Raw genomic sequence first — 27,384 nt, 5'->3', positions numbered from 1 at the left:
CAAGCTGGACGCTCCGAGCACAACCTGGGCAGTGCCTGGGCAGGGAGCCTGGCCTGGCCTGGACGTGCCTGGTGCTGGCAGCCCCGCCCAGCGCGGGGGGCCGGTGCGGGGTGCAGGACCCGGCGCGGTGGGGGCAGGACCCGGGCGCAGCCGCATCACGCTTGGGCCCGGGTGCAGCTCCCTCTCTTCCTCCCGGCCAGGTCTGGACGCCCCGCCTGGGCCCTCGCCGCGGAGGATGGAAACACCCTCCTGGAGATGTCTCTGGGCCGCCTCCTCCGCCGGGCCTCCTCCAAAGCCTCGGACCTCCTGACCCTCGCCCCGGGTGGCGGCGGGCCCCCCTCCGTCCTGGACGGGGAGATCATCTACTCCAAGAACAATGTGTGCGTGCACCCGCCGGAGGGGCTGCAGGGGCTGGGGGAGCACCACCCAGGTGAGCCCTCGGAGGCACAAAGGGGGCGGGGGGCCGGGCCCCAGGCCTGGGGGGCAGGGACCCTGGTTGGGGCAGGGTCCCCCAGGTGTGGGAGGGGGAGAGGCAGCTGCCCTGGGCTTGAGCCGCCCGGCTCTAAGTGCAGGAAGAAACTCTCAGCTGCCCTGCAGGGCCGGGGCCAGAGCAGCTTCCTCTTCTGGGGTACCCTGTGTGCTGCGCGCTGAGGGGCCAGGCCCCCAGAATGCCGTGGGCGCCCGCTTCCCCTTCCAGCGCGGGTCGCTGACCGGCTATCCTCGGGCTGGACACAGAGGCCAGCCCCCGGGCCAGCGGGGAGCCCCAGCCCCCGGCAGGAACAGGGACGGTTGTGACACCCCCGGCCAGTGTGTCCTTTGTCACTTGTGTCAGTGACTCGCAGCGGATCCACGTAGTGTTTGATGGGATCTGCACGGTGACCTCACCAGCGTGGCCTGAGCCCCGGCAGCAGGAGGCAGCGCCTGGGGGCGGCTCCCCACAAGGCCAGCAGGGGAAGGGGGTGGCCCTGCTTTCCCATCTTCGCGTAGCCCCCGGTGCCCCAGCGTGGCGGCTGCCGGGACATGCTAAGTCGGGAATCAGCACCCGCCTGGGCCACTCGCTGTGCGTGGACGCCGTGTCAGGCCGAGCCGGGGCCGTGGCCAGGGGAGCACAGCTCACCTCCAGCCCTGCCTCCCGCCTCCCAGCTGTGCCCCACGGCCGCCCCTGCAGGCCCCGCAGCCGCAGAACCCCGGCCCTGGCTCCTGCCTGGGCCTTCCAGAGCAAAGACAGGCACCCCGGGCATCGGGACCCCAAATAGTCAGGCCCTGCGGTAGGAGAGGCCCGGAGAGGCCGGCACAAAGGGGGCCCTGTCCTCAGGAGGGGCCGTGCTGCCCTGGAGGCCAGTCCCTCGCCCTTCGGGGAGGTGGAAGCCTGGCGCCAGCCTTTGTCCCTCCTGACAGCTCAGCAGGGCTGCCACGTCCCACTGCCCCCGGCCTGGGCTCCCCAGACGAGGAGGGAAAACTCTGAGGCCCCCACATAGTGCGGCAACAGGGTGAGGCTCTAAACTTGGGGAGCTCCTGTACTTGGAGAAGTGCCGAGGGCCCCTGCCCTGACCTGCTAGGCCTGTGGGCACAGGACACGCCCACCTCCCCTCGCCCCGGCCCAGCTGTGCCCGCGGTGTGTCCACTGGAGGGCGGCTGTGTCTGTAGCCACGGCCAGCCCGGCCACATGGGCGGCCCCACGTCCCTCTGCACGGGTCGGGCCCTCACCCCCCGCCTTCCATCCCCCCAGGCTACCTGTGCGTGTACATGGAGAAGGATGAGCTGCTGGGGGCCACCCTCATCCTCGCCTGGGTCCCCAACTCACGCATCCAGAGGCAGGACGAGGAGGCGCTGCGGTACATCACCCCCGAGAGCTCCCCGGTGCGCAAGGTGCCCCGACCGCGGGGCCGGCGTGCGCAGAGCTCGGGGGACCCACGCCAGCCCTCCCCCACGGAGCTGAGGCCCGCCCCGGGCCCCGGGGACGAGGACATCCTGGCGGTGGCCCAGAGCGCTGGGGACGCCGGGCGCGCGAGCCCCTCCCTGCACGCCGGGGAGAAGCCGGCCCAGGGCCTGGGTGCGGACGGCGGCCTCCCGGCCTCTCAGCCGGCACACGGCGACCCGGGCGTCCCGTCCGCGGTCAGCCCCCAGGACGGGCCGGAGGAGGGGCGGGAGCCGCGGCCCGAGGCGGGCGAGGAGCACGGCTCCCTGGGGCTGTCGGCCGAGGGCGCCAGCAGGGACAGCTCCTTCGACTCGGACTCGGACGCCTTCTCGTCGCCCCTGTGCCTCTCGCCCATCAGCGCGGCGCTGGCGGAGAGCAGCGGCTCCGTGTTCCTGGAGGGCGAGAGCGGGTGAGTCCGGCCCCATCCCAGCGCCGCGGCGGGGTCCCCAAGCCTGAGCCGGCCGAGTGGGCAGTGGAGGAGACGCAGCGGGCCCTGCCCCTCCTTCCTCTCCCCTGTGGGAGGCGCCCAGACCGAACCCCGCGAGCCACATCCCCAGTGGGCCCGGGACTGCCCCTGTCCCACGGCCCCAGCACCCTCAAGGGGCCCCAGGGGGCCTGTGGCCCAAGGGGCAGGCCTGGTCCCCCGAGCCTCTGAGGCGGGCCCTGCTCCCAAGCCCGCAGGCCACCCAACCTCATCACCTTGCACCCTTAGCTGCAGGGCTGGGGCATAGCCCAGGGGCTTGCACCCCGCGTTCTGGGGGCCCCAGGGAGCCCCCGCAGCAGAGGCCGGAGGCGGGAACTGCAGGGGAGGTGGCGGCAGCTTCCGTGGGGCCGTGAGGCCTCGCAGAGATGGGCGTGCTCGGGCCAGGCCGCAGGGGCCCCTCGGAGCCCTGGTCCTCGCTCCCTGTGGAGTCCGGGGGACAGCAGGGCTGGGAGTAAGCGCCGTCGGGGCCAGGCACGGCATGGAGCTGCTGAGCCCGGCGAGCGCCGTGGGGGCAGCTGAGGTTGGCCGGGCGCCACGGGCCACCTGTTCTCGTGCTGCGGCCTCCGGTCAGCCCGCCCGGCGGCTCTGGTCCCTGCGTGCGGAGGGGACACAAGGTTCGGGGAGGGTCAGGAGCTTGCCCGCGACACTCGGCCAGTGTGCCAGCTGAGCCGATCACCCCATCTGGGTCTGCACCAGGCCTCGGGCAGGGGAGGCCACATGGGCTGACCGAGGCCAGGGCCAGCGGGCAGCTGTGTCCATGAGCTGGCCTCAGCGGGAAGGAATTGGAGATGAACTCTCCCCGGGGTGTCCTGCGACTCAGGGGTGGCCCTTAAGCCCGGGCTGAACTGACAACACTTGTCTCAAGGCGGCTGTGGCTGGTGGCGCCAGGGACCACCGGGCTCCTGGGCTGAGTGACCTCCAGTGCCGGCACGGGCTTGTCAGAGCTCCCCCTGCTGGTGCCACCCGCCAGCGCAGCCAGATCCGGGCTAGCACCCGGTCAGGCGGGAGGGCAGGTGCCCGGCACCCCAGGCAGGCAGAGGGCGTCCGTGGACAGGCGTCAGCACCCCGTCTTCACTCTGCCCTCCCCTGGCCAGGGCTGTGGCAGAAGCAGGGCCAGCACCTGCTCCCCCTGTCCAGCCGCCCTCTGGTGAAGGCGCCTGGTGTTCAGGACTTAGGAGACCTGGTTGGCGTGAGCCTGGGGGCGCCTCCGTTTCCTCGTTTGTAAGTTGGGAACGGCAATGTCCCCTTTGTGGGGTCCCCCTGAGAACCCCCTGGTGGCCCCTCTTCCCCTCCTCGGTTGGCTGCCCTCCAACCTGGGCCCGAGACCTCAGGGGACGGTTGATGAAGCCCAGCGCCCAGGCAGCTCCAGGCCTTCTTGCCCCAGGGGGTTCCGGCCCGGGGACGCTCAGCAAGGTCGGGGGCGTTTCTGTCACCGCTGAGGGTGGGTGTGAGTGGCGTCTGGTGGGTGGAGACTGAGAACCCTTCTAGAGGCCCCGATGGCCTTGGCCAGGCGCCGGCCTAAGCAGCGGAGCCGTTGAAATGCTCCTGACGCCCACACACTGTCCCCGCCGCCCCGTGCCCGGCTCGGGGGGTCCCCGCCACCGCCGCCCGGCTCACAGCTCAGGCCTCTGCGCGTTCACGTCATGCTCCCACCACCGCCACCATCTGTGCCGAGACTTTTCCATCGCCCCAAGACACCTGTCCCGTGAGCAGTGGCCCCCGCCGGCCCCGCCCCGCCGACCCGCTCCCTGTCCAAGGACGTCAACTGTGGGCGCCCGGTGTGTGGGCCCGGGGACCCCCTGGCGTCGCCTCCCAAGGCCCAGCTGCCCTCGGGGCTCAGCTCCTGCACGAGTGACTAGACCCCCTCACACACCCTGCCGGGACGTGGACTGGGTGCGCGTTTGCATCCACGTGGGCCTTCCCACCTCCCGAGTGCGCGCCCCACCTGCCGCTAGTTCGGGGTCACCCAAGGGCCTGGTGGCTGAGGATCCTGGTCTGTGGTCTCCCCAACGCGTGCGCCCCACACCGTGCAGCTCTAGTTCTCCCCCATGAGCCCTGCACCCCGCAGCTCCAGGTCCCCCCCAGCCCCGCACCCCGCAGCTCCGGTGCTTCCGGGCCCCCTGGGAGCGAGGCAGGGCGGGCGTGGGCTTGGCAGGCGGCTGGTCCCCGCGTTGTTTGCTGGCGGCTTTGCTGCCAGGGCTCCGCGGTCCCTGCCTCTCCCAGCCCCGGTCCCGGCACAGGCAGGGCCGCTCCTCGCCTCCCGCCCCAGCGCAGGAGAGGCCAGAAGTCCTGCGTGCAGTTCTGGACGCCGCAGAACAGTTGTTCCCCGTCCAGCGGCCCAGGAGGGCATCCCGGGCAGCTTTGACAAGTCCAGCGGCCCAGCGCCCCGAGACACATTACCCCGGGTCACTGTAGGGGCTGGGCCTGGCCAGGGTGACCCTCTGGAGCTGAGACCGCTGCGTGGGCCTCATGCCTCGGGCCCTCTGTGCCCAGGCGCCCCGGGCACCCTGGCTGGACCAGGAGCCTCGCAGGGTGGCCTGGCTCTGAGGTCCTGCGCGCCCTGCAGCTGCCTGGGGGCCCCGGTTCTGAAGGTGCCCGGGAGCGGCCCCCCGGGGCGGAGGCAGGCTGGCTCACGGGGCCCCTCTAGCGGCAGACTCGGGGAACTGCACACGGAGGCTGCGCACCGGGCCTGGGAGGGGCCCGCCCCAGCCCCCAGCACCTGCGGCCCGGTGGTTCCCAGGGCTGGCTGGTCAGAACCTGACCGTGTCCATGTGCGCGCTGCCCTGGGGTCTGGCTAGGCCAGTTGCCATCTCAGCGCCCAGCCCTTGCCCCGGCACAGCCGCGGCCAGCAAGCCTTGACCGCGGGAGCCTTTAACGACCGCTGGGGAAGGTGGGCAGAGGCCCGCTGCTGACTGGCCGCCGCTGACTGGCCGCCGCTGACTGGCCGCCGCTGACTGGCCGCCGCTGACGGGCCGCCGTGGACCCGCTTCCGCCCCAAGAGTCTGAGTTCACGTGCAGGGCTGGGGGCTGTGGCTCTTCATCCTGAGCCTTCCACAGTGCCAGGAATCGAGGCTGTGTTTGGGGTGGAGATGAGGGATGGCCAGGCCCGGCCCTGGGGATCCCGTCCCTGGTTTCTGTCCCAAAGGTACGGCCAGTGTGAAGGGCGAGCAGGCGAGGGGTCACATGACAGGCCCCGCAGCAGGCCACCCTCGGGCCGAGCGCCGGCCACATGAGGGAAGAGCTGCCCCCACCCCGAACATCCCCTCGGAACGAGTCCTGAGGAATCATCTGAATCACCTGGGAAAGCCATGCGCAGAGGCGTCCGCCAAGGGGGCCTTTTTGGCAGGGGGTGGGGCGGCAGAGAGCCCCCCGGAAGCAGGAGGAGATGGAGTCTGTGGCGGGGTCGTATAGACGAGGGTGCACTCGGCTCTTCCCTGGTTTCCTGCTCCCTGGTGGGGAGGGCTGGGGTGGGCACTGGGGGGCTGGCAGGTAGGGGCAGCCCCCGGAAACGCCCTAGCAGTCGGGAGGGGGCGCAGGGAGGGAGGGGTCCCAGCTGGGAGCAGCCAGGTGAGGGCCCAGGGCCTGGGGTCTTGCCGGGGCCATCCCAGTGCAGCTCCAGTGGTGGCGGTGGGGGTGGAGTGGGGGTGCTGGGGCTGGCGCCACCCAGGAGAGTAGGGGCTGGGGGCCGTGAGCGGAGCTGCTGAGACCCGAGTGGCCTGGTGGGACCGGGGTGGCCGGAAATTGTCGGAGGGGGTGGAGGGAGCTAGGTGGGGGCCTCGGCGCCCCTCCGTACTTCAGGAAGATCCCCAAGCCGGGTCCTGGGCCAGCGGGTGCCCAGACACCCCGGATGCCCCGGGAGCCCCCGCCTCGCCCTGCCTGGGCCCCCAGCGGAGCCTGGCAGTCGGGAAGCTGGCAGCTTCCAAAGATCTGTTGTTTGGGTTTGTTTGTGCTTCTGTAACCGGGAGCCGAGATTTATTTCTTTAAAACACCCCGTCTCCCGACGCCCTGCAATCTGTTCCTGTCCGCCAAGGCTTGTCTGGTCTCCTTGCAGCACCCGGCGGGCTCTGCAGAGGCTTCTCCCCCGTGGCCCCACCTGCGTCAGGGTGATGGGCACCAGCTGCTCCCTGCGCCTGGTGCCTGAGACCCAGGGTCAGTGGGAAGCTCCGGGGATGGGCAGCCGGCAGACCTGAGCCCCGTGGGCTGGTCTCAGCCTCAGGGCGACTGGATATGGCAGGACACTGCTCTGCCCGGGCCTCGGTGCCAGGCGGTGCCCGGGAGGCAGCCCCCTGCCTGCCCCAGCTCCGGGGTCCACCAGCAGGCTGCCGGCTCCAGGAGCTCAGAGGGGCTGCCGGGGAAGGCAGGCCTGGTCCCCACAGGCCCGGCCCTCGGCAGGGGCGCCTGTTTAGTGTTCTCTGGCCAGCCCTTTCCTTTGTCCTGATAGTTGGGGGCTTCTCGGAGGAGATCCGGAGAGCTCCTGATGTAGGGGTCCGGCAGCCAGGACCCCTCGCTGGCCGGAGCAGGGGTTCTGAAAGTCACCTGCCAGGTGTCCCCCACGGAGGCCAGATTGCCCCCACAGGCCTGGCCGGGCGGGTGGCCCTGAACTAATGCTGCTATTGCTGACCCAAAGGGCTGGCCTCGGCCTGTGAAAGCGGCCAAGGTGGGGAGGACAACATGCCCCGACCTCCTAGAAAGCGAAGAGAGGCGGCTGGGGCCAGGGAGAGGCAGGGCGCCCGCTGCAGGAGGGCCCTGGCCTCTCCGCTTGCCAGGCTCCGCAGCCCCCCGGGGCCGTGATGCAACCCGAGCTGCGGTTGCAGGGTGTCTAGGGAGGCCCTGGGGGCGTGTGGCACCAGCAACCCGGGGCTGCCCTGGGGAGCAGGCGCTTGAGGCCGCCCGCTCTTGCATCAGCAGCCCTGGCGGGCCCTGCAGACCCAGGCCCACGCAGCTGCAGAAGCCGTGCCGAGGTCGGCAGGGGTGGCGCCTCCCACACGGGGTACGCCCAGCGGACACCTGGCTGCCGCAATGTCACCCAGCACCTGATGAAATCCCCCAGGCGGGGCAGGGACTGTCCGTCGGGGCAGCGTCCCTGTCCTCTGCCTGCTCTGTCTCCCAACCGTTCTTCCCAGAGTCAGCAGAAAAGGCGTTTCACCAAAGGCCGCCTGACACCTGTGGAGGGCGCGGTCAGAGGCTCCGGGCGGCCCCACCTGCACGCAGGAGGCGGCTTCCCAGCGTCAAGGGCAGCGTGGGCCCCCAGCCCTGGGCCAGGCCACCTGTGAGCTCTGGTGGGCGTGGCCTGGCCTGGGGTCAGCTGGCCGCGTAGCAGGCCTGGCCTCCCCGGCAGCAGGCATGGCAGACGGCTCTGGGTCCCGAGCCCTGGGTCACAGCCCAGCTCGGACGGCCTCGTGCCCCCAAAGGCTCTCCCTGGTTGTCCTGCCCCTTCGGGTGGTGGGGAAGTGACCGCAGGGGCCCAGGGATTGTCTTGGTTGGCCTGGCATCGCTGGGTCCCCAGAAGAGGAGGGACTGGCTCCCCATGGGGCGGCACACCCACCTCTGTCACATGGTGTTGGGTGGCTCTCCCATGGGTGTGGCCCCTCTGGAGAGGATGGACCGTTCCTGGGGGCTTCGGAGCCAGAAAGGGGTGCTGGGGGGTACCTGCCCCTGTCGGGGTGCCCTGGGCGCTGCCTGGGGGGTCACTGGAGGGGTAGGGGCCAAGAGACCCGGTGCCCAGCAAGGGGGTGTCTGGACCCCGCTCTCCGGGCCCCGGCGGCGGGCAGAGCCGGGATGGCAGAGGCGTGGGGGAGCCGTCTCGCCTCTGTAAATATTTAAACGCCGGGAGGATTATTTTTGGAGCCGCGCTCTCCCCGAGCCTGGCCGGCTGCCGCGGAGAGTGTCGAGTGACCGCAGGCCCCGGGCCCCCCGTGCTGCTCGACGGCTCTGCTTCATTGGGGTCGCGGCCCCCCTGTGAGCACTTGGACAGCCGGCTCCTGACTTTCACTTTTGGGGTCGGCCGTGTGGCCCTTGTGTCTGGGAAGCTTTCCTCAAGGTCGTTAAAGTGACGGTTTCGAGCTCGCAAACCGCAAGCCATGAAGTGAGGGGCCAGAGCTCGGCCAGGTCCCGGGGCCGCCCCGCCCGGCCCGCCTGGGGTGAAAGGCGCATTGTGCGCCCGAGCCCGGGGGCCCCCAGAGAGGCGTCTGTGTGGGCCACTGGCGGACTGCGGCCGAGCGGGCTTCCCGGCCAGTGGCAGCAAGGGGCACCAAGTCCATTCGAGCCAGCCCCGAGAGCAGGCCCAGCGGGGGCCTGGTGTCCTGGCCCCCCAGGCGGAGGGGGACACAGACCTGCCCTTTGGAGCTCGGCGTCCCAAGAAGTGGCCCTGGGCTGGGGCGCCGCGTGCCCCACAGACAGCAGGCTTCCCCCGGGTCAGCTTCCCCTGCAGCAGCCTGCCCCACGGGGCGCTCCTCCGCGTCCACAAAGGGCAGAAGACCCCGCGGTCCTGGCCCGACTGCCCCACTCCCACACCCCCAGCTGATGGGCGCACCCTCCCTGGCCCGGGCGTGGCTGGCCGCCCTCACTGGCCACCGAGTCCCGGGGCTGGCCTGTGCTGGGTGCTGAGTCAGCCCCAGCAGGCCCTCGGCACTGGGCCCCCCACCGGGTGTCCTGCCTCCCTTCTCAGCTGGCCTCCACTCCCACTGACCTCGTCTCCTTTCTGGGTGTCCGGAGGGTGGAGATGGTTGTCAGGAGATCCCCCTCCCGCCTGGGGCCCAGCAGGCCTCCCCAAAACCAGACAGCCCCTAAGCCGGCCTGGCTTCTGGGCCCGGTGCAGGGACTTACTGAGGTCACCCCCGGGGGTGGGCTGGGCCAGCGGACACGGCCTGCCCCCCTGTCCTCGCGCCCGGGCTGACACGCTCGCCTCCAGCACAGCCCAAGGCGCCAAGGGTAGCTTTGTCTGGAATCCACTTCGCTGGGCCCTGCTTTAAAATCGTACGTGATTGTCACACAGACAACGCGTGGTCAGTGCAGGAGGCCAGAAATAACCCCCCCCAGGGGCTGGCCAGGGACTGAGACCAGGCAGACAGTCACCCGTCCACAGTGACCCCAAAGCAGGGCGCCCCCTGCGTCCGTGGGCAGGTGGAGAAACAGAATGTGGAAGAGATTTCGGCCTCAGCAAGGGGAGCCCCCGGAGGCTGCAGTGTGACGGCGCCGAGGCCCTTATCCTGGGTCAACCGCCGGTCCAGACACGCAGTCCCCGGCCCTGCTCCACAGGGACCCAGAGGGACGGCCCGTGGCGGGGCCGGAGTGGGGCTCCGTGGACAGGGTCCTGGGGGTGGGGGCATGGGAGCACCGCAGGCGGGGCAGGCGGGACACGGCACCACGCAGCGCGCCCCGAAGCTGGCAAAAGTGGCCAGTTCCGCGTGGATGTGTTCTACCAGAGCAGAGACGGGGAAGGGGGGAGCGGCTGGGGGTGCCGTCGGGGCCTTTGAGGACCAGCTCTTTGGGTCTAGTCCAGTAGCCTGTGTAGCCCGTCTCCCCAGCTAGGGTCCGAGCTTCAAGGGTCCCCGCCCACAGGCCCGCTGGTGCCACCTACGCCACACCAGGGCTGGTGCCGCCCGCCCTGCAATCCCCAGGCAGCCGAGCCCAGAGGCCCCGGGCTGAGAGGGGCCTCCGTGGCTATTTCACGGGCTTTGCGCTGATTACCAATGAAAGGACCAACCTCCATGCACAGAACTTTCCGGAAAACCTCTGTTCACCCCAAGGTTGAGGAGCTGGGACTGGTTTGCTATCTTGCTGGTGTTGCTGACGGCGTTCTTGGGGTCTGCCAGGAGCCCCCAGCCCAGCAGGAGGGTGGCCAGTCTGGCCTCCAGCTGCTGCCCGCTGGCCTGCCCTTGGGGACACGCGTGTTCCCGCGCCCTGCAGGCGTCTCTCAGCAGTCGGCAAGGGGAAGCGATGGCTGCATGCAGGTGGCCCCAGCGGGAGCACAGCCCAGGCGGCCGCTCTGTGGCTTTGGGAGAATGTCAGAGCCTGGCAGTGTCCACGTGCCGAGGAGCCCAGGGCTGGTGGCCTGACTGACTCCGCCCTGGGGACTGAGGGGAACAGCCCTTCCCCTGGTGCGCGACACCTTCCCGTTTCCTAACCCCGGCCCGGCGGGACCCCAGGGGTATGTCCTCTCTGACCCAGGGTTCAAAGTGCAGCTCGGCCTGAGAGGGAGCTGGGTCCTGGCTGCAGGCACGCACACATGTGCACATACAATACACAGGGCCCATGTGGCAGTGCACATGTGTCCTCACGCACACACGGAACCCTGTGGCACATGGAACACACGTACATGAAGCGCACGTGTGTACCACAGAGCACACGTCCTCACACATACATGGAACACATGTGGCACATGCCTACATGGAGCACACACGTATGGAGCACATGTGCGCACACTTGTATGTTTGCGCTCACACACGTACCTGCAAAGCACATGCATTCTCAAGGTGTGCAGAGCACACACATGCGTACACAGAATACACATGCAAGGCACTTTGCACACCTGCACCCGCCTTCACAACATGCATGACCGTGCACAGACACCGTGCGGGGGAGCGGAAGGCGATCGGACTGGGGTACTCGGCGTCCTCTCGCCCCTCCTGTCTTGTTCTTCCTTCTCTGCGTGTTTTTTTAAGCCGCGTTCAGAATTACCGGGTGGCCTGGCTTCCTGCGCCCTCCTCCTGGCCCCGGCCTGGACCACTCGCGTCTGCCCTGCAGCCAGCTCCGGGAGGGACTGTGCCTCTCCCCCCTGGGAGCCCGCCGCCGTGGGGGGTGCCCCAGCGGCTCAGAAGCCCCCCTCTCAGAGAACTGCCAGTGGCTGTGCCCGGGGTTCCACGGGAGGGAGGACACTCTGGAGTGGGGGCCACCCTGCCCTGCCCCAGTCTCCCACCCCCCAAACATTGGGCCCTGTTCCCTGGGCACCACCCACCGTTCACCCCGTTCCATGATCACCACTCTTGCCCCCCCACCCCCCGACAGGCTCTGCAATTCCTCTGTGGGTTGGGGCAGGGACCGTGGCCCAGAGAGTTGCTCCGGGCGCTTGCCTGGCTGGCCAGCCTTGCCTTGAGCAGTGATGCTGGCCGCGACCGTATCCACCCAGCCCTGGCCCTCCCCAGAGGTGCCGGGGCCCCTCCGTGCCAACAACATAGGTACCAGATGGCCTTGCTGCTGCTGGGCACGCAGGAGGCCACAGGACGGAGCGTCCCATGGGCCTTGAGTCCAGTGCCCCTGCCAGATGCCCCCCTCCCTCTGCCCGCCTTCCACCTACCTAGTGGCCGCCTCTCCTGGTGGGCGCAGGATGCAGCCTGCACCCTGGGGTCAGAGCAGACTTCTCATGCCCGAGGGGCTCACCCTTTCATGAGAGGCCCGAAATCGGGCATCGTGGGCGCCCGGCCACCCACCCGAGCGGGGAGTCTGGCCTCAGCAGGAGGCGGCCAAGCCCACACAGGCTCCCCTGCGGGTGCCCCTCTGGGGCCACACCGTGGGCGCTCTGCAGGCGGGCCCAGACCCGGCGGGTGGGGTGACCGCCCGGTGACCTGAGCCGGCAGGGCTGAGGGCTGAGCTCCAGCCCGGCCTCAAGTCCTGCCTTTGTGTCCGCCAGGCAGCAGTGCGCGCGGCTCCGCTCCGCGACCGGCGGCCGCCGTGGGGCCTGCAAGGCGCCTGGGGTCCGGCCGCAGCCTGAGCCGCTGCTGAGTCGCTGCGGCCGCCCAGGGCCGAGACCTGCCCCGGCCCCAGCAGTGATTTATGCAAACCTCACGCGGAGCTTTTATTTTCTGATTATCTCCGCGTCTGATGGATGGCGGATGCCGGCGCAGTCAACGTGTAAACAGACCCGCGAGGATGTCTCGGCCGAGTCAGCTGCTGGGAGAGCAGGGGCCGCGCCCGCCGCCGGGGAGGTGCGGCTCGGGGAGGGGTCTCCGCGACCCTCCTGCTTTCGGTTTAAATCAAGTGTCGCCGGCCGGGTTGGCAGCCGCGCGGGGCTCCTAATCTGGTCCCCCTTGACCTCTGCAGCTTGATTGGCAGGTTTCTGGGGGGGCAGCCTGGCTGGAGGAGCCGCCCTGGGACAGCTCTGCGTCCCCAGAGCCCCCTGGGGCGCGTGCAATTAGAGAGGCCTTCCTGCGGAAAGTTAATTAGCTACTAAATAGCATTTAGCACCATTTACGAGGGGACCAGTGGCCCTGGAAAGCGAAGGGAGATCAATGAAAAATGGCTGTCACGGGCGGGCGGCTGCGTCCCCCGCATCCCCCCACTCAGCGCTGGCCGCGGGCCGTGTCCCGTGTCCCGAGCTGGGGTGACATGGCCCACGAGACGGCCACCCCACGCCCCCAGAGGCTGTCCCTGCAGGGTGCCGGGAGCGGGTGGGCGGGAGGCCAGGCCTGAGCACCTGCCGGCCCCGACCGCGCCGCCTCCCGACATAAACACGCCCGCTCAGGTGCCGGGACCCGTGTCTGCAGGGACCGCGTGAGCCCCCGACTGTGTCCACCCAGGCTCTGCAGGTAGAACAGAGGCTGAGGCTCAGGTGAGATGAAGCCACATGAGGGCGGACCCCGGGCCCTCCTAAGAGACAGGAGACCCCGGAAGATGGTGGCAGAGACAGGGGGATGTGGCCACGAGCCCGGGGACCCCAAGGAAGTCCGGGGACTCCATGAGCTGGAAGAGAAGGGAGGACCCTCCCCAGGAGCCCTTGGAGGGGGCACACCTCACGGGCACCCGGATCCAGGACTCCAGGCTCCAGAACCGGGAGAGCCCGTGCCCGTGGTTGGAGGCACCGGTGTGTGCGCAGCGGCCCCGGGAGCTCCTGGAGATGCGGCTGGGGGCGGGAGGCCCTGCCTGGGCACTCTTGTCTGAACCCCAGAGTGGGGTGTGGTCAGGGCCAGAGCCAGAAGGGCCCAGGGGTGGGGACCCGTCCCAGGCGGTCACCTGACCCACTCGCCTGCAGCCTCCGGGCGGGGCCCCTGCGCTGGCGGCAGGCGGCTCTTGTCCTGTGGACGCGGGTTCCTGCTCTGCCCGGGCTTGGCCTCGGGTGTTTGTCAGGACCCGGAGCTTCTGGTTTCCCACTTGAAAGTCTCGGCCACGGCCGGACGCTCCAGGACGCGTGACGCTGGGACGCGGGGGCCCTAACACACGCGTGCTGACCGTGCACGCTGGTCTGTGCGTGGACAGGCATGCATGCCGACGCCCACGCCCTGCGCGCTCACGCGCTGGAGCTCAGCCTGATGCTTGTTTGGCAAAAAAAAAAAAAAAAAAAGAAAGAAAAACATTTGTTTCAGCGAATGCCGGAGCGGAGCCTGCAGCAGCCTGGGGGGAGCCCGGCGCAGGGGCGGCCGGAGGGGGGTGGGTGGCTCCGCAGCGCGACCTTCCAGGCTGGCGCCTGCGTGTGCAATGAGGTGGACCCCCCTCTCCCCCGAGGGTCCTGCGGCCACCGCGGCAGCTTCCAGCCTGGGCTGGGGCCGGGAGGGAACGGGGAGCTCGCAGCTTTGCTGTGCAGGCGCCGGCCCGGTCTGTGCCTGCCCGTCCTGGCTACGGGAGCGCTGACGAGAGTGGAGCTGCAGCTGGGCCTTGCTGGGGCCAGAGCAGCCGCTGCCCGGGTAGCCCCCAGTGGTTCCCCCAGCTAGGAGACACTTCTTGCTGATAGGAGGGGGTGGAAAATAGATGCTCCTTTGCAATCTGCACAACTGACGCTTTGATGACGCTTTGTGTATCTCCTCACTTTGCTCCTGCTCGCGTGAAGTGTGGGTCATGGGCCCACACCCCCGGGTGTCTGTGATTTTCACGGGAGAGTGCATCAAAGGGGGGTGCCCAGGGTGGCTTCTGACCCAAGCGGTGCTTTGGGGCTCTGGATCAGGCTGCCGGGGTGGGGGTGCCCCCCACCACCACTCAGCCTGCCTAGCCCACCCTCGCTGGGCTGGTGAAGCGCCAATGGCCGCGGCCTGAGCCAAGCCGGCTGGACTCCAGCCAGAAGCTGCCCTTGGTCAGCCTGGCGCCGGCTGGTACAGGACAAGCAAAGTGGCACGGGACACACTGCAGCACCCCCGTTCCGAGCTCACTGCGGATGGGCCGATGTGGGGCTCGGGGTGATGCCGGGTTGGGAGGAGACGGGCGGCCTGCCAGCCCGCGGTCAGGTGTCACCACCGTCGCCTGCCTCTGGGGTGGGCGGTGCTGGGCGGCAGCAGCCAGGGCCGGCTTTGGGCACCCGTGGGCACTGCAGTCCCAGGCAGAGCACAAACTGGGGGTGTGGGCCCCACACTGAGCCTCCTGGGGGGCAGGTGGGGAAGAATCCCGGGGCGTCTGCCCCGGCGCTCCGGCTTGGCTCGCGGGAGCCAGGCTGGCACAGGTGGGCAGATCACGTGGGGCGGCCCCAAGACCTGGACTGTTCTGGCCTCTGCCCAGTCCTTCCTCCCTTCGGCCTTTCTCAGCTGCCGGGAGGCTCCCTGCAACCTGCATCCTCGTCAGGACACCAGCGACGGCCTGCCGGTCCCCGCTTCTTCCCTGGAGGAGCCCTTCCCCGTTCAGGCAGCGCCCACAGCCCCCGCCCGTCCCTGCGAGGCCCTCCTCGGGGAAGCCCCAGCCTGACGGCGCGCCCCGCCCACGGGATGGTCAAGAAGCCCTTGCGGTGGAGCTGGGAGAGGAGCGGATTTGGGCCGAAAGCCTGAAAAAGAGCTCATGAAATTTAATCAGATGCCTGAGGGGGCACCTAAATTTAGTTGAATTATTATTAGTATTCGTGCCAATCTTAAACCGCCTAGAGCAACGTTGCTGAGAAACTGGGGACCCACTGGCCGGGTGGGGGTGCTTCTGTGGAGCAGGGGCCGCAGGCTGCAGGTGCCCTGGTGCCCCCACACCGCTGGGCCCCTCAGCGGGAGCCGTGAGCCTCTGTGTGTGGCCAGGCCCGTAAGGGACGCACCGAGGCCGCACAGGCCCTGCCAGCGGGGCCGCCACCCACAAGAGGCGCCTCCTCGGGCACCACTGCCCGAACTGGGGGGTTCCAGGGCCCTTCTGGCCACAAATGGGGCTTAGAGAGCAGCAGAGCCGCCGCCACAGGCAGGACGGGCCCACGCTGCGCCCCTCCCCTGCCCCGCCTCCCCCCATCTTCTCGTGCCTCCTGCTGGGCTGGGGGTCCAGCTGCATTTCCACAGGGGCTGGCGGGCATGGGCCGATGATGGCCTGGATCCGGGCGCCCCGGCTGGGTGCTGGGGGTGGGGGGTGCGCACAGGGGCGGCTCCCGTGGGCACTGGGTGGGAGGAGCGCGCCTCAACACCATGGGTGCCCCCAGTCTGGGAGCTGAGCTTGGCTCTCGTTCTTCCTGAGCCGGAAGGAGGGGTCGCTGGCTGCTGTCAGCCGGGGGGCTGGTGGGGAGGAAGTCACCGGGGCCAGGCAGAGCAGCTGGCTCTCAAAAGCCTAGTTGGGGAGCCACCAGGAGCGCCTCCAGGCTGCTCGGCTATTAATTATTTTGCGTTATTTATTAGCTGTATACCCCGGTCCCTCAGCCTCCGCGCATCTGCGAATGCCTTAAGGGAACAAGAAAAACAGATGATTCCGGCCTCCGGCCTCCGGCCCTAATGGATAATCGTAGATGTTAAGCGGAGGAGCCTGCCGCCCTTCCGGCCGGGTGGCGGGTGAGGACCCTGGTGAGGACGGAGCCGGCCCCGCAGCCCTGGCGGCTCAGCGGCATTTTTCTTCATTTTACGTAGATGTCAGGTGACGTCATCCTGCTTGACGAGGGAAAATGAAGAGGGACATTCTTGGCCAGTGTGCTCTCCCTGGCGGGCACGCACCGGCAGCGCCCGGTCACCGTCCCCTAAGCTGCTGTGGTGAGCCCGGGCGAGGGCGCGCTGGCCGCCCGTGACTGACGCCCTCCGTCATCAGCCGGCTCTGGGCCCGGCCCGGCCCTGCTGTCTCCGTCCCAGGTGCTCCCGTCCCTCCGGCCGGGAGAGCTGGGTCTGTCCCCGCTGGCCACCCGGGCTCAGGGGCTGGAGCCGCAGAACCAGGCCTGGCTCCACCCCTGAAGGCAGAGAGGGTGCAACCCCCAAGGACGTGTCCCAGGGGGCGCTGCCCCCCCAGGCTTCTAAAATTCCAACAGCCCCTCTGTGGCCGCCCCAAGGCGATACCATTGCCCGCACGGCAGCCCCCGCGGTCAGCGCCAGGCAGTGTCCCGCCCGGGGGAACCGCTCCCGCGCTGTGGGGGTGGCGGCCGCTGTGCCCTGCCCGGAGCCTCCGCTTAGTGGACGCATCCCAGCCTGCCGGGCCCGGTGGGCCTCGGAGATCAGTCCCTGTGTCCCCGGTGCGCGCCGGGCCCTGCGGGGTGACGCCCGCCCTGCTAGGGGTGCCGCCCCAGGGACAGGGCTGGAGGGCGGGGAGCAGGGGGACCGCAGCAGAGTCAGACGGGCCGACCCCTCCCCGTCTTGCATCCCGCAGCCTGGACGGGGACCCAGGATGGACGGTTCCCCCCTGAAGTCCCCTCTCGGAGGCCTGGCGGGAGCCGGGAGGAAGCGAGGACGGAGGAGGGCGGGGACATGTCTTTCCCCCGCGTGTAAAATGTCGAGTTCGTTTGCTCACCGTGGCCTGAGGGTCCGTCACGGCCTGGACACGGTCCTCGTGCCTCTCCCGCTCCGGCTCGTGCTTGTCGTTCCCGGCGGCGGAGCCTTTTCATTTTGAGGACGTCGCTTGGGTGCTTGGGAGGGGTACGGGGGGGGGGTGCCTGGCGGGGCCCCAGGGCTGCGTGTTCTGGGCGCCGCCTCTGCTGGCGTGGGTGGTGACGGGAGTGTTTTCTCAGGCGCTGACTTGGTTTACGACTTCTTGAAGGTCCACTTCGAAGAAGGGCGTTTTTAATTTTCCCATTTGTTTATTGCAGTTTGTGTTTTAAGAAACCTCGGTCTATCCCAAGGCAGCAAGGCTTTCTCTACGATGCTTCTGGGAGCTTCCTGGTGTCAGGCTTCACGAACAGGCCCATGATCTGCTTTGAGTGAATTTTGCGTGTGACGGGGAAAGGCTCTTTCCTCGCGGGGGTGGACGAGCTGCGTGTGGGAGGCTGACCCTCCCCTGAGCCGCCGCTGCCTCGCGGCCGGTGACCAGTCCACCGGACTGCCCCGGTTACTGTAGGTTTATAATAAGTCTCCAAATCGGGCAAGTTCCCAGCCTTCCTTTTTTTTTTTTATAATTGCTTTGATGGTTCGAGATGTTTCTCTTTCCACATGAATTTTAGAGTCCGCTTGTCAATATCTACCAAAAAAGAAACCGTGCTGAGTTTCGACGGGGTTGTGTCGAATCTGTGAGTGAACGAGGCAAGATCGCCGCCCTGGTGACCCCGCTTCCGGCCGCGGCCCGTGCCTCCACCCCCTCAGCCTCGTTCATTTCTCTGAGCGGGGAGCGGGGTGTGTGCGGGCGGCTGTGGGGCTCCCGAGTGGCGTTCACAGGCTTGTTCCTTAGTATTTTTGTATTATTTTTTCTATAATGGAACTTTCCACACCCCGCAGCGGTGGTCCCGGGGTCATCCTCTGTGACAGGCCCTGAGGACAGAGACCTGAGGCTCCACCGACCCTGACCAGGGGGACCGTGGACCCCAGCTGGGGGCCCAGCATGGTGTCCAGAATTAGTCAATCAGCTAATGAATGCAGATAGCGTCCCCCAAGGAGCTGTACAGGGCTGCAGCAGGCCTGGGGTGGGGGGGCTAGGGGAGGTTTGCAGACCCTCCGTCCAGGGGCCCAGGCCTCAGGCCATGGCAGGGCAGGGGCCTCAGCCTGCACCCCAAATCTGGCCTCTGGAAACCTCGGTCTGCCTGGGATGGGGGACCCGCAGGGGCAGCAGGGTGGCAGCCTGTGTAGGTGGGGGGGCGTCATGTCATTTGCCAGTGGAGGGGGTGGGGGAGGGGCTGGAAAGAATGCCAGCTTTTGGGGGCCCTGTGCACTGGTCCCGGGGGAGCCTGGGTGGTGGCCCTCCACGTGCTCTCCGCTGCCTGGCCTCATTGTTCTATAAGCAGATTATGAGTCGTGCATAAAGGGCGAGGTGGGGCGAGGTGGGGGCTGCCCTCAGGCCTGCCCTGGCCGTCTTGCAGACACGGATGGCGCGGCCTGGCCAGGGTCCATCGGAGACGGCCTCCCCTCGGCCTGTTTGTGTCCATTTGCCGTGTGGCCCCTGTGGGCCAGTTTATCAGCCGCCTCCCCCCAGCATCCTGGGGCTGCAGACCCGGCTGGACCTGGCCTGGCCACCGCCTCGGGTGGGGGAGCTCCCGCACGGCCCGCACCGCCCGGCGTGCGCCCGGCAGCAGTAAAAGCGCCACGGCAGCCAGTCCTCCCCGGGGAGGTGCCCTGTGTTGGGAGCCCCTGCAAACCACCCACCCAGGTTTTTTTTTTTTTTTTTTTTTTTTTGCCATTTGAGGAAGGGCCTTGGGCTTAGCGCATTCACTTGATGTTACTGTTAACCCTCCAGAGGCAGGCCCTCCCCGGGGTGGCTGAATCCATGGGATGAAATGTTTTGCGACTCGGGAGATAGACAAATTCTTGGAATTTTAAAAAGCCCTAATGATCAGGGTTGTGTCGATGAGCGTCCGCCCAGAGGCAGTGAGACACACTGGTGGGCATGTGTGCCGCGGAGCTGGGGTGCAGTGCCAGCTGCCACCCACCGCGGCAGGTGACCCTGACCTCTCTGGACTGCGGTTCCTCTCCCATGCCCTGGGGGTGGCGACCCTCCTTATTTCATGGGATTATCATGAGGATTATATCACCAGAGGAGCTTAGCGGAGGGCCAGGCCCGTGCTACGTGCTGAACGAGTGTTCGCTGTTGTTGTTAATGTATTGCTGGCACGGGTGCTGCGGCCGAACGGCTCTTCTTTGAGAACAGTCAAACAATTTGAACCCAACGGAAACCCCACACCCCCTGAAGTGGCCACAGACACTTCTCCTAGTGAAGGCCGAGGGCCAGGGTGCCCAGTACTGGACACCCCAAGCCCAGACATCACCACTTTGCAGACGTGCCAAGGCTCAGAGATGCCTGGGACCTTGCTCCCGTCACACAGCGGCGGGGCGCTCAGCGGTCAGCCAGGCTGACGCCGGCCTCTGCTGAAGTGGACGGGAGCTGGGTCGTGACGATGCTGCCCTACCCCATGAAAAGGGAATGGGGTGCGGCGGCGGGACCCGTTCATCCCCGCGCGCTCGTCCCTGGGTGTGCGCACCGGCCATAGCGCGGCCGCGTTGGCGCGTGTAAACCTCCCCACGCCCTTGTCCTCCCCGCTGCTCCCGCAGAGACACGTGTGGCCACCACATCAGCTGCCCCGGCAGCTCACCCGCCGGCGCGGACGCCAACCTGCCCTTCCCCGATGGCCCTGGCCTCCTGCAGGGCCGGCGCTGGGACGAGCAGCAGCGCGCGTGGGCCCTGGAGCAGATCTGCGGCGTGTTCCGTGTGGACCTGGGGCAGATGCGCTCCCTCCGCCTGTTCTTCAGGTGAGCGGAGCTTCCGGGGGGCGGCCCCGCGCACGTGACTCGGGGGGCCGGGGGACCGAGGCCAGCAGCCCCAAGGTCCTCGTCCTCCATCTCCAGCTCTTCGGCGGTGGCACTTCGCGACCGGTGGGGCGGGGCGGCCACCGACTCTTCATCTGCCTTCTGGGCGGTCGGACCCCTGACTTGGGAGCAGATGCCCGCCCAGCCCGCGCCGTGGCCGCCGTGACGCCACAGCAACGTGGTTCCCCCACGGGCGGGGCTTTCTCGAGGGAGCCCCTTTCTCTCCTGGCAGGCAGAAGGTCCTTACTCGCGACCCACCTGATAGCCACACTCACCCTCTTCCCAAAGGGCAGGGTGCCCAGCCCCAAGGAAGCACCCACCCTAGACCTGCCAGAGCAGGGGTAACCCGGGCACAGACCCGGGCCCCAGCTCCCCCTCCGGGGAAGGGCCGCCAGGCTGGGCGGGTGCACCTGGGGCGGGCCGTGAGTTTCATGGGCAATGCCCAGCTTGGTGCTTACCCCCGGCATTCAAAATCTGGTCCTCCCAGTGGCACCCGCCGGTGCCTGTTGGAGAGGAGACGCGGGGCCAGGCCTGGTGGGGCGGACGTTGCCGGGCAAGTCTCTGGGAGCGAGGCGCGCCCCGTCCCTGGGCCGCCCGCTGGAGGGAGCGGCTTCGGTTTCTCCAGCAAAGGGGGTGATGGTGTCTGTCATCCGTCCCCTCCCGCCGGCAGCCGGGCTGCACAGGGCCCTCCTGGCTCCTGCCGCAGAGGCCGGTGACAGCGGCCGCTGCTGCCTTAGAAGCCCTTGCGCGCACACCCACGGCTCTCTCCCCCCGCCGCCAGCGACGAGGCCTGCACCAGCGGCCAGCTGGTGGTCGCCAGCAGGGAGAGCCAGTACAAGGTGCTGCACTTCCACCACGGCGGCCTGGACAAGCTCTCGGACGTGTTCCAGCAGTGGAAGTACTGCGCGGAGACGCACCTCAAAGACCAGGTAGCCGGGGCCGCCGCCCGCCTGGCCTGGCCCTCCCGGGCGGCCCGGGCCCCGCGCGCCTCCCTGCCCCCCTCCCGCGGGGCGCGACCGGGACCCCGTGGCCGACGGCACCCGGCTCTGGCTCTGAAGCCCGCACCCGGGCTCTGGGTAAAGTCAGTGTTCTGCACTTGAAAACTCATGTTTTGACAAGGCTTCCTGCCATATTTTGCTCGATCTACATACAAACGTAATACGAGCTCTTTAATTATCTGTTTAAGGTACTGTATGTGCTTATTAGGAGCGGGGCCGCCTGTAACGTTCCCTTCCTACCCACAGAGCGTCCCGCGGCTTCCCTTATTACAGTAGCGTGCCTTTCCCCCTGCATCGAGCAACCTTTGATTTTTGAATTAAATGTCAGCTGTAGTTTTGCCCTGGATTCGTGACTGCCCGCGGAGACGGCCTGGCGGGCAGGCACTGAACAGCGGTCCTTTGTATGTGGCCAATCACACGTAATTTATTGCAGGCCTCCCGGCAGCGGGAAGTTGGGCCGAACAACGCATTAATTCCGTTTCTTTGCGGCAGGGCTGGGGAGCGCGCGGGGGCGGCCGCAGTGGCCGAGAGGGGGCCGGCGGCGGGAGTGGGCCCGGGAGGGGGAGAGGCCGGGGAAACCACGTTAAGATGGAGGCATTTTCATTTTAATTGCCTCTAATTACACTTGCCATTTAGGGGCTTGTGTGCAAGGGAGAGCCCCCCCTGCTCCTTTCAGGGGGCAGGGAGGGAGGGAGGGAGGCTTTTCAGTCCCGAGAAGGGCGCCGCTGGGTTCCAGGCCCGCTCCCTGCGGGCGCACGCCCAGCTCCCCGCTGTCCAGCAGGTCTCGGACGAGAGGACGCGCATGCAGTTCTCCATCCGCCGCCCCAAGCTCCCGTCCTCGGAGACGCACCCCGAGGAGAGCATGTACCGCAGGCTGGACGTGTCGGCCTGGCTGCGCCACCTCAACGGGCAGGGCCAGGTGGAGGAGGAGTACAAGCTGCGCAAGGTGAGGCGGCGCCGCGGGGGGGACGCCCCTCGGCCCGGCAAGCTCGCCCCGCGGAGCCGTCAAACCACGCGAGCTTGGGGGACCCTGAGCCGGCCTGGGTGGAGGCACACGGGGGAAACACCACGTTTCCCAACCCAGGGATTAGGCCATGACGTGGGAATGACACGTTAATCTGCGCGCGCCCCGGGGGAGCATTGACATTGAAATGAGCCTGGCCCGCCTGCATGGGAATGGAGGCCCGAGGTTCCCGGCACACATGTGCAAATCGCCGCCTCTGAATAGTGTCAGCTGTCAGGGCCGTCCGGGGCCACTGAAACACAAGCCCCCGGGGATCTGGGGTGCTTGGAGCGCCCTGTCTCGGGCCCTCCCCAACCCTGGCCGCTTCCTCCAGGCCATTTTCTTTGGCGGCGTTGATGTTTCCATCCGGGGGGAGGTGTGGCCCTTCCTGCTGCGTTATTACAGCCCCGAGTCCACGTCGGAGGAGCGGGAGGCGCTGCGGCTGCGGAAGCGGAAGGAGTACGCCGACATCCAGCAGAAGAGGTACCCGGGCCGGCCGCAGGCCTGCTGGAGTGGCCCCGAGGGCAGCCGGCCTCAGTCCTGCGGGCCACAGCCTCGGTCCCCTGAAGTGGGTCTCCCAGAAAGCGATGGGGCTGGGTCAGTGCACCCTTGTCCACAGCGGCCCTCAGCCCGCCTGTGGGGTGAGAATTCCTTCTCAACCACCTGGACCTGGTGTGACGTCCAGCGCCGGGCACCGGGTGGCTGAGGCGCCTGCAGCGGGCGATGGGACTGCTGCAGTCCATTTGGGCCTCCCTCACCGAGGGCTACGGTCAGCTCCTTGCTGGGCCCCAGGAGGCCAGTCCATGTTGGAAAGCCTTGGGTCCACAGCAGCCCCCAAGGCCGTGGGGAGCTGGGGGTTGCCGGCGGGAGCCGTGACCCGGGCCCCCACCCAGGGAGCAGAGGTTGGGGTTGGCCCTGGCCGGCTGACAGGCGGCCTGTGCCCCCCAGGCTCTGCATGACCCCTGAGGAGCAGCGGGCCTTCTGGCGCAGCGTGCAGTTCACCGTGGACAAGGACGTGGTGCGCACGGACAGGAGCAACCAGTTCTTCCGGGGCGAAGGCAACCCCAACGTGGAGAGCATGAGGTGTCCGTCCCCGTGGCCCCCCAGCCCCACTGCCCCAGTGGGCCCGCCAGGCACCAGGAGTCTCCCCTCCACCCTTGCGGGCCAGTGCCCAGATGCTAAGGCTTGCTCCCTCGTGTAGGCAGGCCCACCCCGTCCTGGGCACGGCGTCCAGGGGAGCCTGGTTGTCCCTCCCAAGGGTGCCAGCAAGCCCCACCCCTGGAGCCCCCCAGTCCTTGCCTAGTCACGTGACCGGGGCCAAGCTGCCCATGTCTGCCAGTGCGTGTCCTCTGGGTGCTCAGTGCTCGCGTGCTTGGAGCCTGGTGCTGCTGGCTCTGACTTTCTGCTGCGCCGGGCAAGTGATGGCACAGAACGGGTGCCCGTGGAAATGCCTCTGCCAGCCCAAACTCCCGGGCGGTGGGAGCTGCCAAAATCAGACCCACGTCCCCCTGCCCCCGCGGCTGGGCTGAGGGGCGGCGGGGCGGGCAGCAGGGCGGGCAGGCAGGCAGGCAGGGGGGCCGCGCTCACCGCCCGCTCCGTGCGCAGGCGGATCCTGCTGAACTACGCTGTGTACAACCCGGCCGCCGGCTACTCCCAGGGCATGTCGGACCTGGTGGCGCCCATCCTGGCCGAGGTCCTGGACGAGGCCGACACCTTCTGGTGCTTTGTGGGTCTGATGCAGAACACCATCTTTGTCAGCTCCCCGCGGGACGAGGACATGGAGAAGCAGCTGGTGAGGCCGGGCGGGCGCGCGGCAGGGCGGGGCATGGGCACCCAACATGCTTGGCCAGCGCCTCCCTGCTGCCCGCGGGCGAGGTTGTCGGGTCATGGCCGTGGAAGAGCCATATAGGCATTGCCAGTGGAGTCTGGGGTGCAGAGCCCAGGGGGCAAGGCCCGGCTCTGGGACCCCTACTTCCCTACACGGGACACCCCAGGCTGCGGGCAGGGAGGGGCAGGCCACACCACTGCCAGGCAGGGCCCAGAGCGTCCTGTTCACTCAAGCCGGGCTGTGGACCCCGGGCGCCTGCTAGGGACCGGGGCCGACAGTGCAATGTTGTCTCGGCACCCCAGTCGGGGACAGCGCGGCTGATGGTGGATGGTGGGTGTTGGGGGGGCAGGAAGTCCCGGAGACAGATAGGAAGGAAGACGGGACTGGCCCGACTCCAGGGGGCATGAGGTGGCCTTGGGCCTGGCCATGACCCGGCTGAGCTGGGCATGCCAGGCAGTGACATGGGATGGCCCCTGTTGTGTCGGTAGAGCTGAGTGGAGGGTCCCAGTGCCAGGGCCAAGGACGGTCCCCTGGAGTGACTGTTAGGGGGCCACCCGGTGGGGCAGAGCACAGCAGAGGACTCGAGGACAGGGCGTGGAGCAGACGGTGTGGATTAGAGCGCGAGGGGCTTCTGGGTCTGATGGGGTGTCGGGGGGGGGGGGGGAGGGCGGGCACGGGTGGAGGAACAGGCCGATCCGGAAGGTCCCTACCGTTGGTTCCTGCAGGGGCCCGGCTGCAGGCGTGTGGGGCAGGAACAAAGGGCCGTTTGTAGGGAAGGGGCCTGGGAGTTGCTGAGCCCCTGTCCTGGGCGGCTGCCCCCGGCCTGCCCGTCCCTCAGGGCACTGCCCAGTGACGTCGGGTCCCCAGTGCCTGGGGAGCTTTGGTGGGCCCTGCGCCCTCGCCCCGCCGGCCACAGAACAGGCCCCGTGACACCCCAACTGCCGGCGGTGGATGTGCTGTGGTGCGGCCAGCAATAGCTTTGCTGGTGTCCCGCCCAGGAGTCACGGGTGGGGCTCAGACTCTGCCGTCCACTCTGAGTCGGCTCTGGAGGTGGTGGGTGGGGGGACCCACTCACCTTCCCAGAAAGGAGGGGCATCCGAAACAGCCCCCACACGACGGAGGCCGAGAGTCGGCCCCGTGGGCCTCCCCACGCACAGCCGGGCGCCCGGCCCCCAGAGCAGCCAGCACGGCCAGGACAGGCCTAGTGGGAGGAGCGGCCGGGAGCGGGGGCGGCGGGCGGGAGGGACGCCCTCGGCTGACCGTTGCCCCCCACAGCTGTACCTGCGGGAGCTGCTGCGGCTGACACACCCGCACTTCTACCAGCACCTGGTGTCCCTGGGCGAGGACGGCCTGCACATGCTCTTCTGCCACCGCTGGCTGCTGCTGTGCTTCAAGCGGGAGTTCCCCGAGGCCGAGGCCCTGCGCATCTGGGAGGCCTGCTGGGCCCACTACCAGGTGGGTACCGGCGCCCCCGCCCGGCGCTGAGCCCGCGCCCCGTCCCGACTGCTCGTTTCCACCTGCTGTGCTGGACGCGCGCCTTGGCCCACGCGGGAGCACGTCGAGGGCGGAGCCGGCCGCCCAGGCAGGGGCTGTGGGCGAGCGGGGGTGCGGCTCCTAACCCGGGAGAGAGGGGTGCACATGCCGGGCCCCCGCCCCCTGCGCCGACTGTTGCCGCCACAGCCGTCCCCCTGGCAAGCGCCCCGGCCAGCCGCACCCGAGCGTGAGAGGACAGAGCAGCCGTGGCGGGAGGGACCCTGCTGGCTGCGGCTTCCTTGGAAGCCCACAAACAAGGGCACATCCTCTGCAGCCGTGGCTAAATTTAGCCGCATTGACCCCACCCCTTGATCAAGCGAGCAGCTCGGGGAGGGGGGCGGTGCAGGATGTGGGGGGGTCGCCTGGGACTGCGCGGCCCTGCCTGGCCCGTGGGCTGGATTAGTCCTGGCCTGTGGTCCAGCCCTGTTTACAGCGAGCTGCCTTCTCCTCCCACGCTCCCCTCCAGGAGAAGCTGGCACCCCTTCCTGGAGCCCCTGCCGCCCCAGCGGTCCACAGAGTCGCCGAGGCTCCTTCTGGGCCCAGATAGGGCCGTCCGGGTTCTCTGGGGCTGGGGCTGGCCGTGCCGGGTCCAGGGGCCTGGATGGTCTCAGCAGAGCGAGCTCGGGGCCTTCACCAGCCACTACTGCTGCGTCCTTGCGTCCTTGTGGGCCCCGCCCGGCCCAGCTGGAAGACGTGGCTCCGCGTCGGGGTCTAAACACGGGCCTCCCGGGGCTCGTGTTCTTCCTCTGCCCTGCAGTGGGCGTGACTCCGAGGCGGTGCCCGGCAGCATCCGGGCAGGCGAGGACGCTCCCGCCGGGCCCAGGGCCAGCTTCACAGCCGGCCGGGCAGGCTGGGCAGGCAGGGGCTCTGCACGGGCAGCTGAAGAGGTGGTGGCTTCGTTGAGCCTGGGGGCCCAGGGAGCTGACGGTGGACCCTCCTGCCTGAGCAGACTCCGGAGCTGCACGGTCAGCCTGGAGGCAGGCCACTGGCCGAAGGTCACTGCCGGGAGGGCCTCCCTCCTCGACCTGGGGTGTGTCGGGACCCCACCCCTGCGCTCCGGTCTTGAGGCCTTGGTGAAGGAGCTCAGGCTCCAGGGGCAGCTGCCGGAGAAGGCGTGTTCCCTATACCCGCCGTGACGGGGAGCCGGGGTCCCCAAAAAAGCAGCGGCAGGGGGACAGCCAGCCCCAGCACTGCCCCCTGTGCCTTGGCAGGCGGGTCCTGACACGGGCACACTTGAGTGGGGACACGGAGGACAGCAGGGCCTGAGGGACTCGCCTCCCCTGGGGACCGGTCTGGGCGGCCCGCCTGACCCCTCCCCTCTCCGCAGACGGACTACTTCCACCTCTTCGTGTGCGTGGCCATCGTGGCCATCTACGGGGACGACGTGGTGGAGCAGCAGCTGGCCACAGACCAGATGCTCCTGCACTTTGGGAACCTGGCCATGCACATGAACGGGGAGCTCGTGCTCAGGAAGGTGAGCCCCCCCGCCAACAGGCCCCTTCACCAGCCACGCTGGGGCCCCCGCCCCACCCATGGGCCCGCCTGGAGCTCCCCACCCAAACCTGGGCCGGCACCTCCAGCAGGGGCTGGGGCTGGGCTGTCTGGCTCCTCAGGGGCCGCCCCCCTTCGGGCACCTCACTCACAGCCAGAGCCAGGGAAGCGGGGAAGCAGGCTCGGGGGGGGGCGGGCGGGGGGCCCCCCTCTCACCTACGGCTAGTGGACCAAACACTACAAGGGGACCATGGCCTTTGCTGTCCCCCACCTTCCCGGCTCCTGCCTGCGAGATGTGAGGCTGCTGCCGCGGCCCTTGCTCTCCGGGCGTCCCCGGCCGACCGCCGCCCTCTCTCCGCAGGCACGGAGTCTGCTGTACCAGTTCCGCCTCCTGCCCCGCATCCCCTGTGGCCTGCACGACCTGTGCCGCCGGTGCGGGCCGGGCATGTGGGACAGCGGCTCCATCCCCGCGGTGGAGTGCACGGGCCACCACCCCGGGGCCCAGGGCTGCCCCTACGGGGGTGCGGCGGAGCTGCCCTCGCCCAAGCCCCCCAGAGAAGGCAAGAAGGGCCCAAGGACGCCTCGAGAAGGTTTCGGGTTCCGCAGATAG

General features: G+C 68.6%; 1 protein-coding gene across 5 annotated transcripts; it reads left to right on the top strand.

Annotated features, from left to right (window-relative positions):
- Positions 1-255: 255 nt before the first annotated feature.
- On the top strand, positions 256-27,384 carry TBC1D16 (TBC1 domain family member 16; the record flags this gene model as incomplete). Of its 5 annotated transcripts, none has more annotated exons than XM_084238261.1 (11): positions 256-430; positions 1,730-2,327; positions 19,703-19,864; positions 20,703-20,850; positions 21,701-21,865; positions 22,257-22,405; positions 22,871-23,005; positions 23,528-23,714; positions 25,026-25,205; positions 26,611-26,757; positions 27,136-27,384. In XM_084238261.1, the coding sequence occupies 11 exons, from the start codon at positions 256-258 to the stop codon at positions 27,382-27,384; spliced, it is 2,295 nt and encodes a 764-aa protein (XP_084094387.1). The 5 variants fall into 5 exon arrangements, with proteins under 5 accessions (XP_084094387.1, XP_084094386.1, XP_084094385.1 ...); XM_084238260.1 differs by having other exon boundaries at positions 21,698-21,865; XM_084238259.1 differs by having other exon boundaries at positions 19,691-19,864; positions 21,698-21,865.

The sequence above is a fragment of the Talpa europaea genome (genome assembly GCF_964194135.1).
Source record: "Talpa europaea genome assembly, chromosome: 7".
Classification (NCBI taxonomy): Eukaryota; Metazoa; Chordata; class Mammalia; order Eulipotyphla; family Talpidae; genus Talpa; species Talpa europaea.
This window is presented reverse-complemented; position numbering and strand designations above follow the sequence as displayed.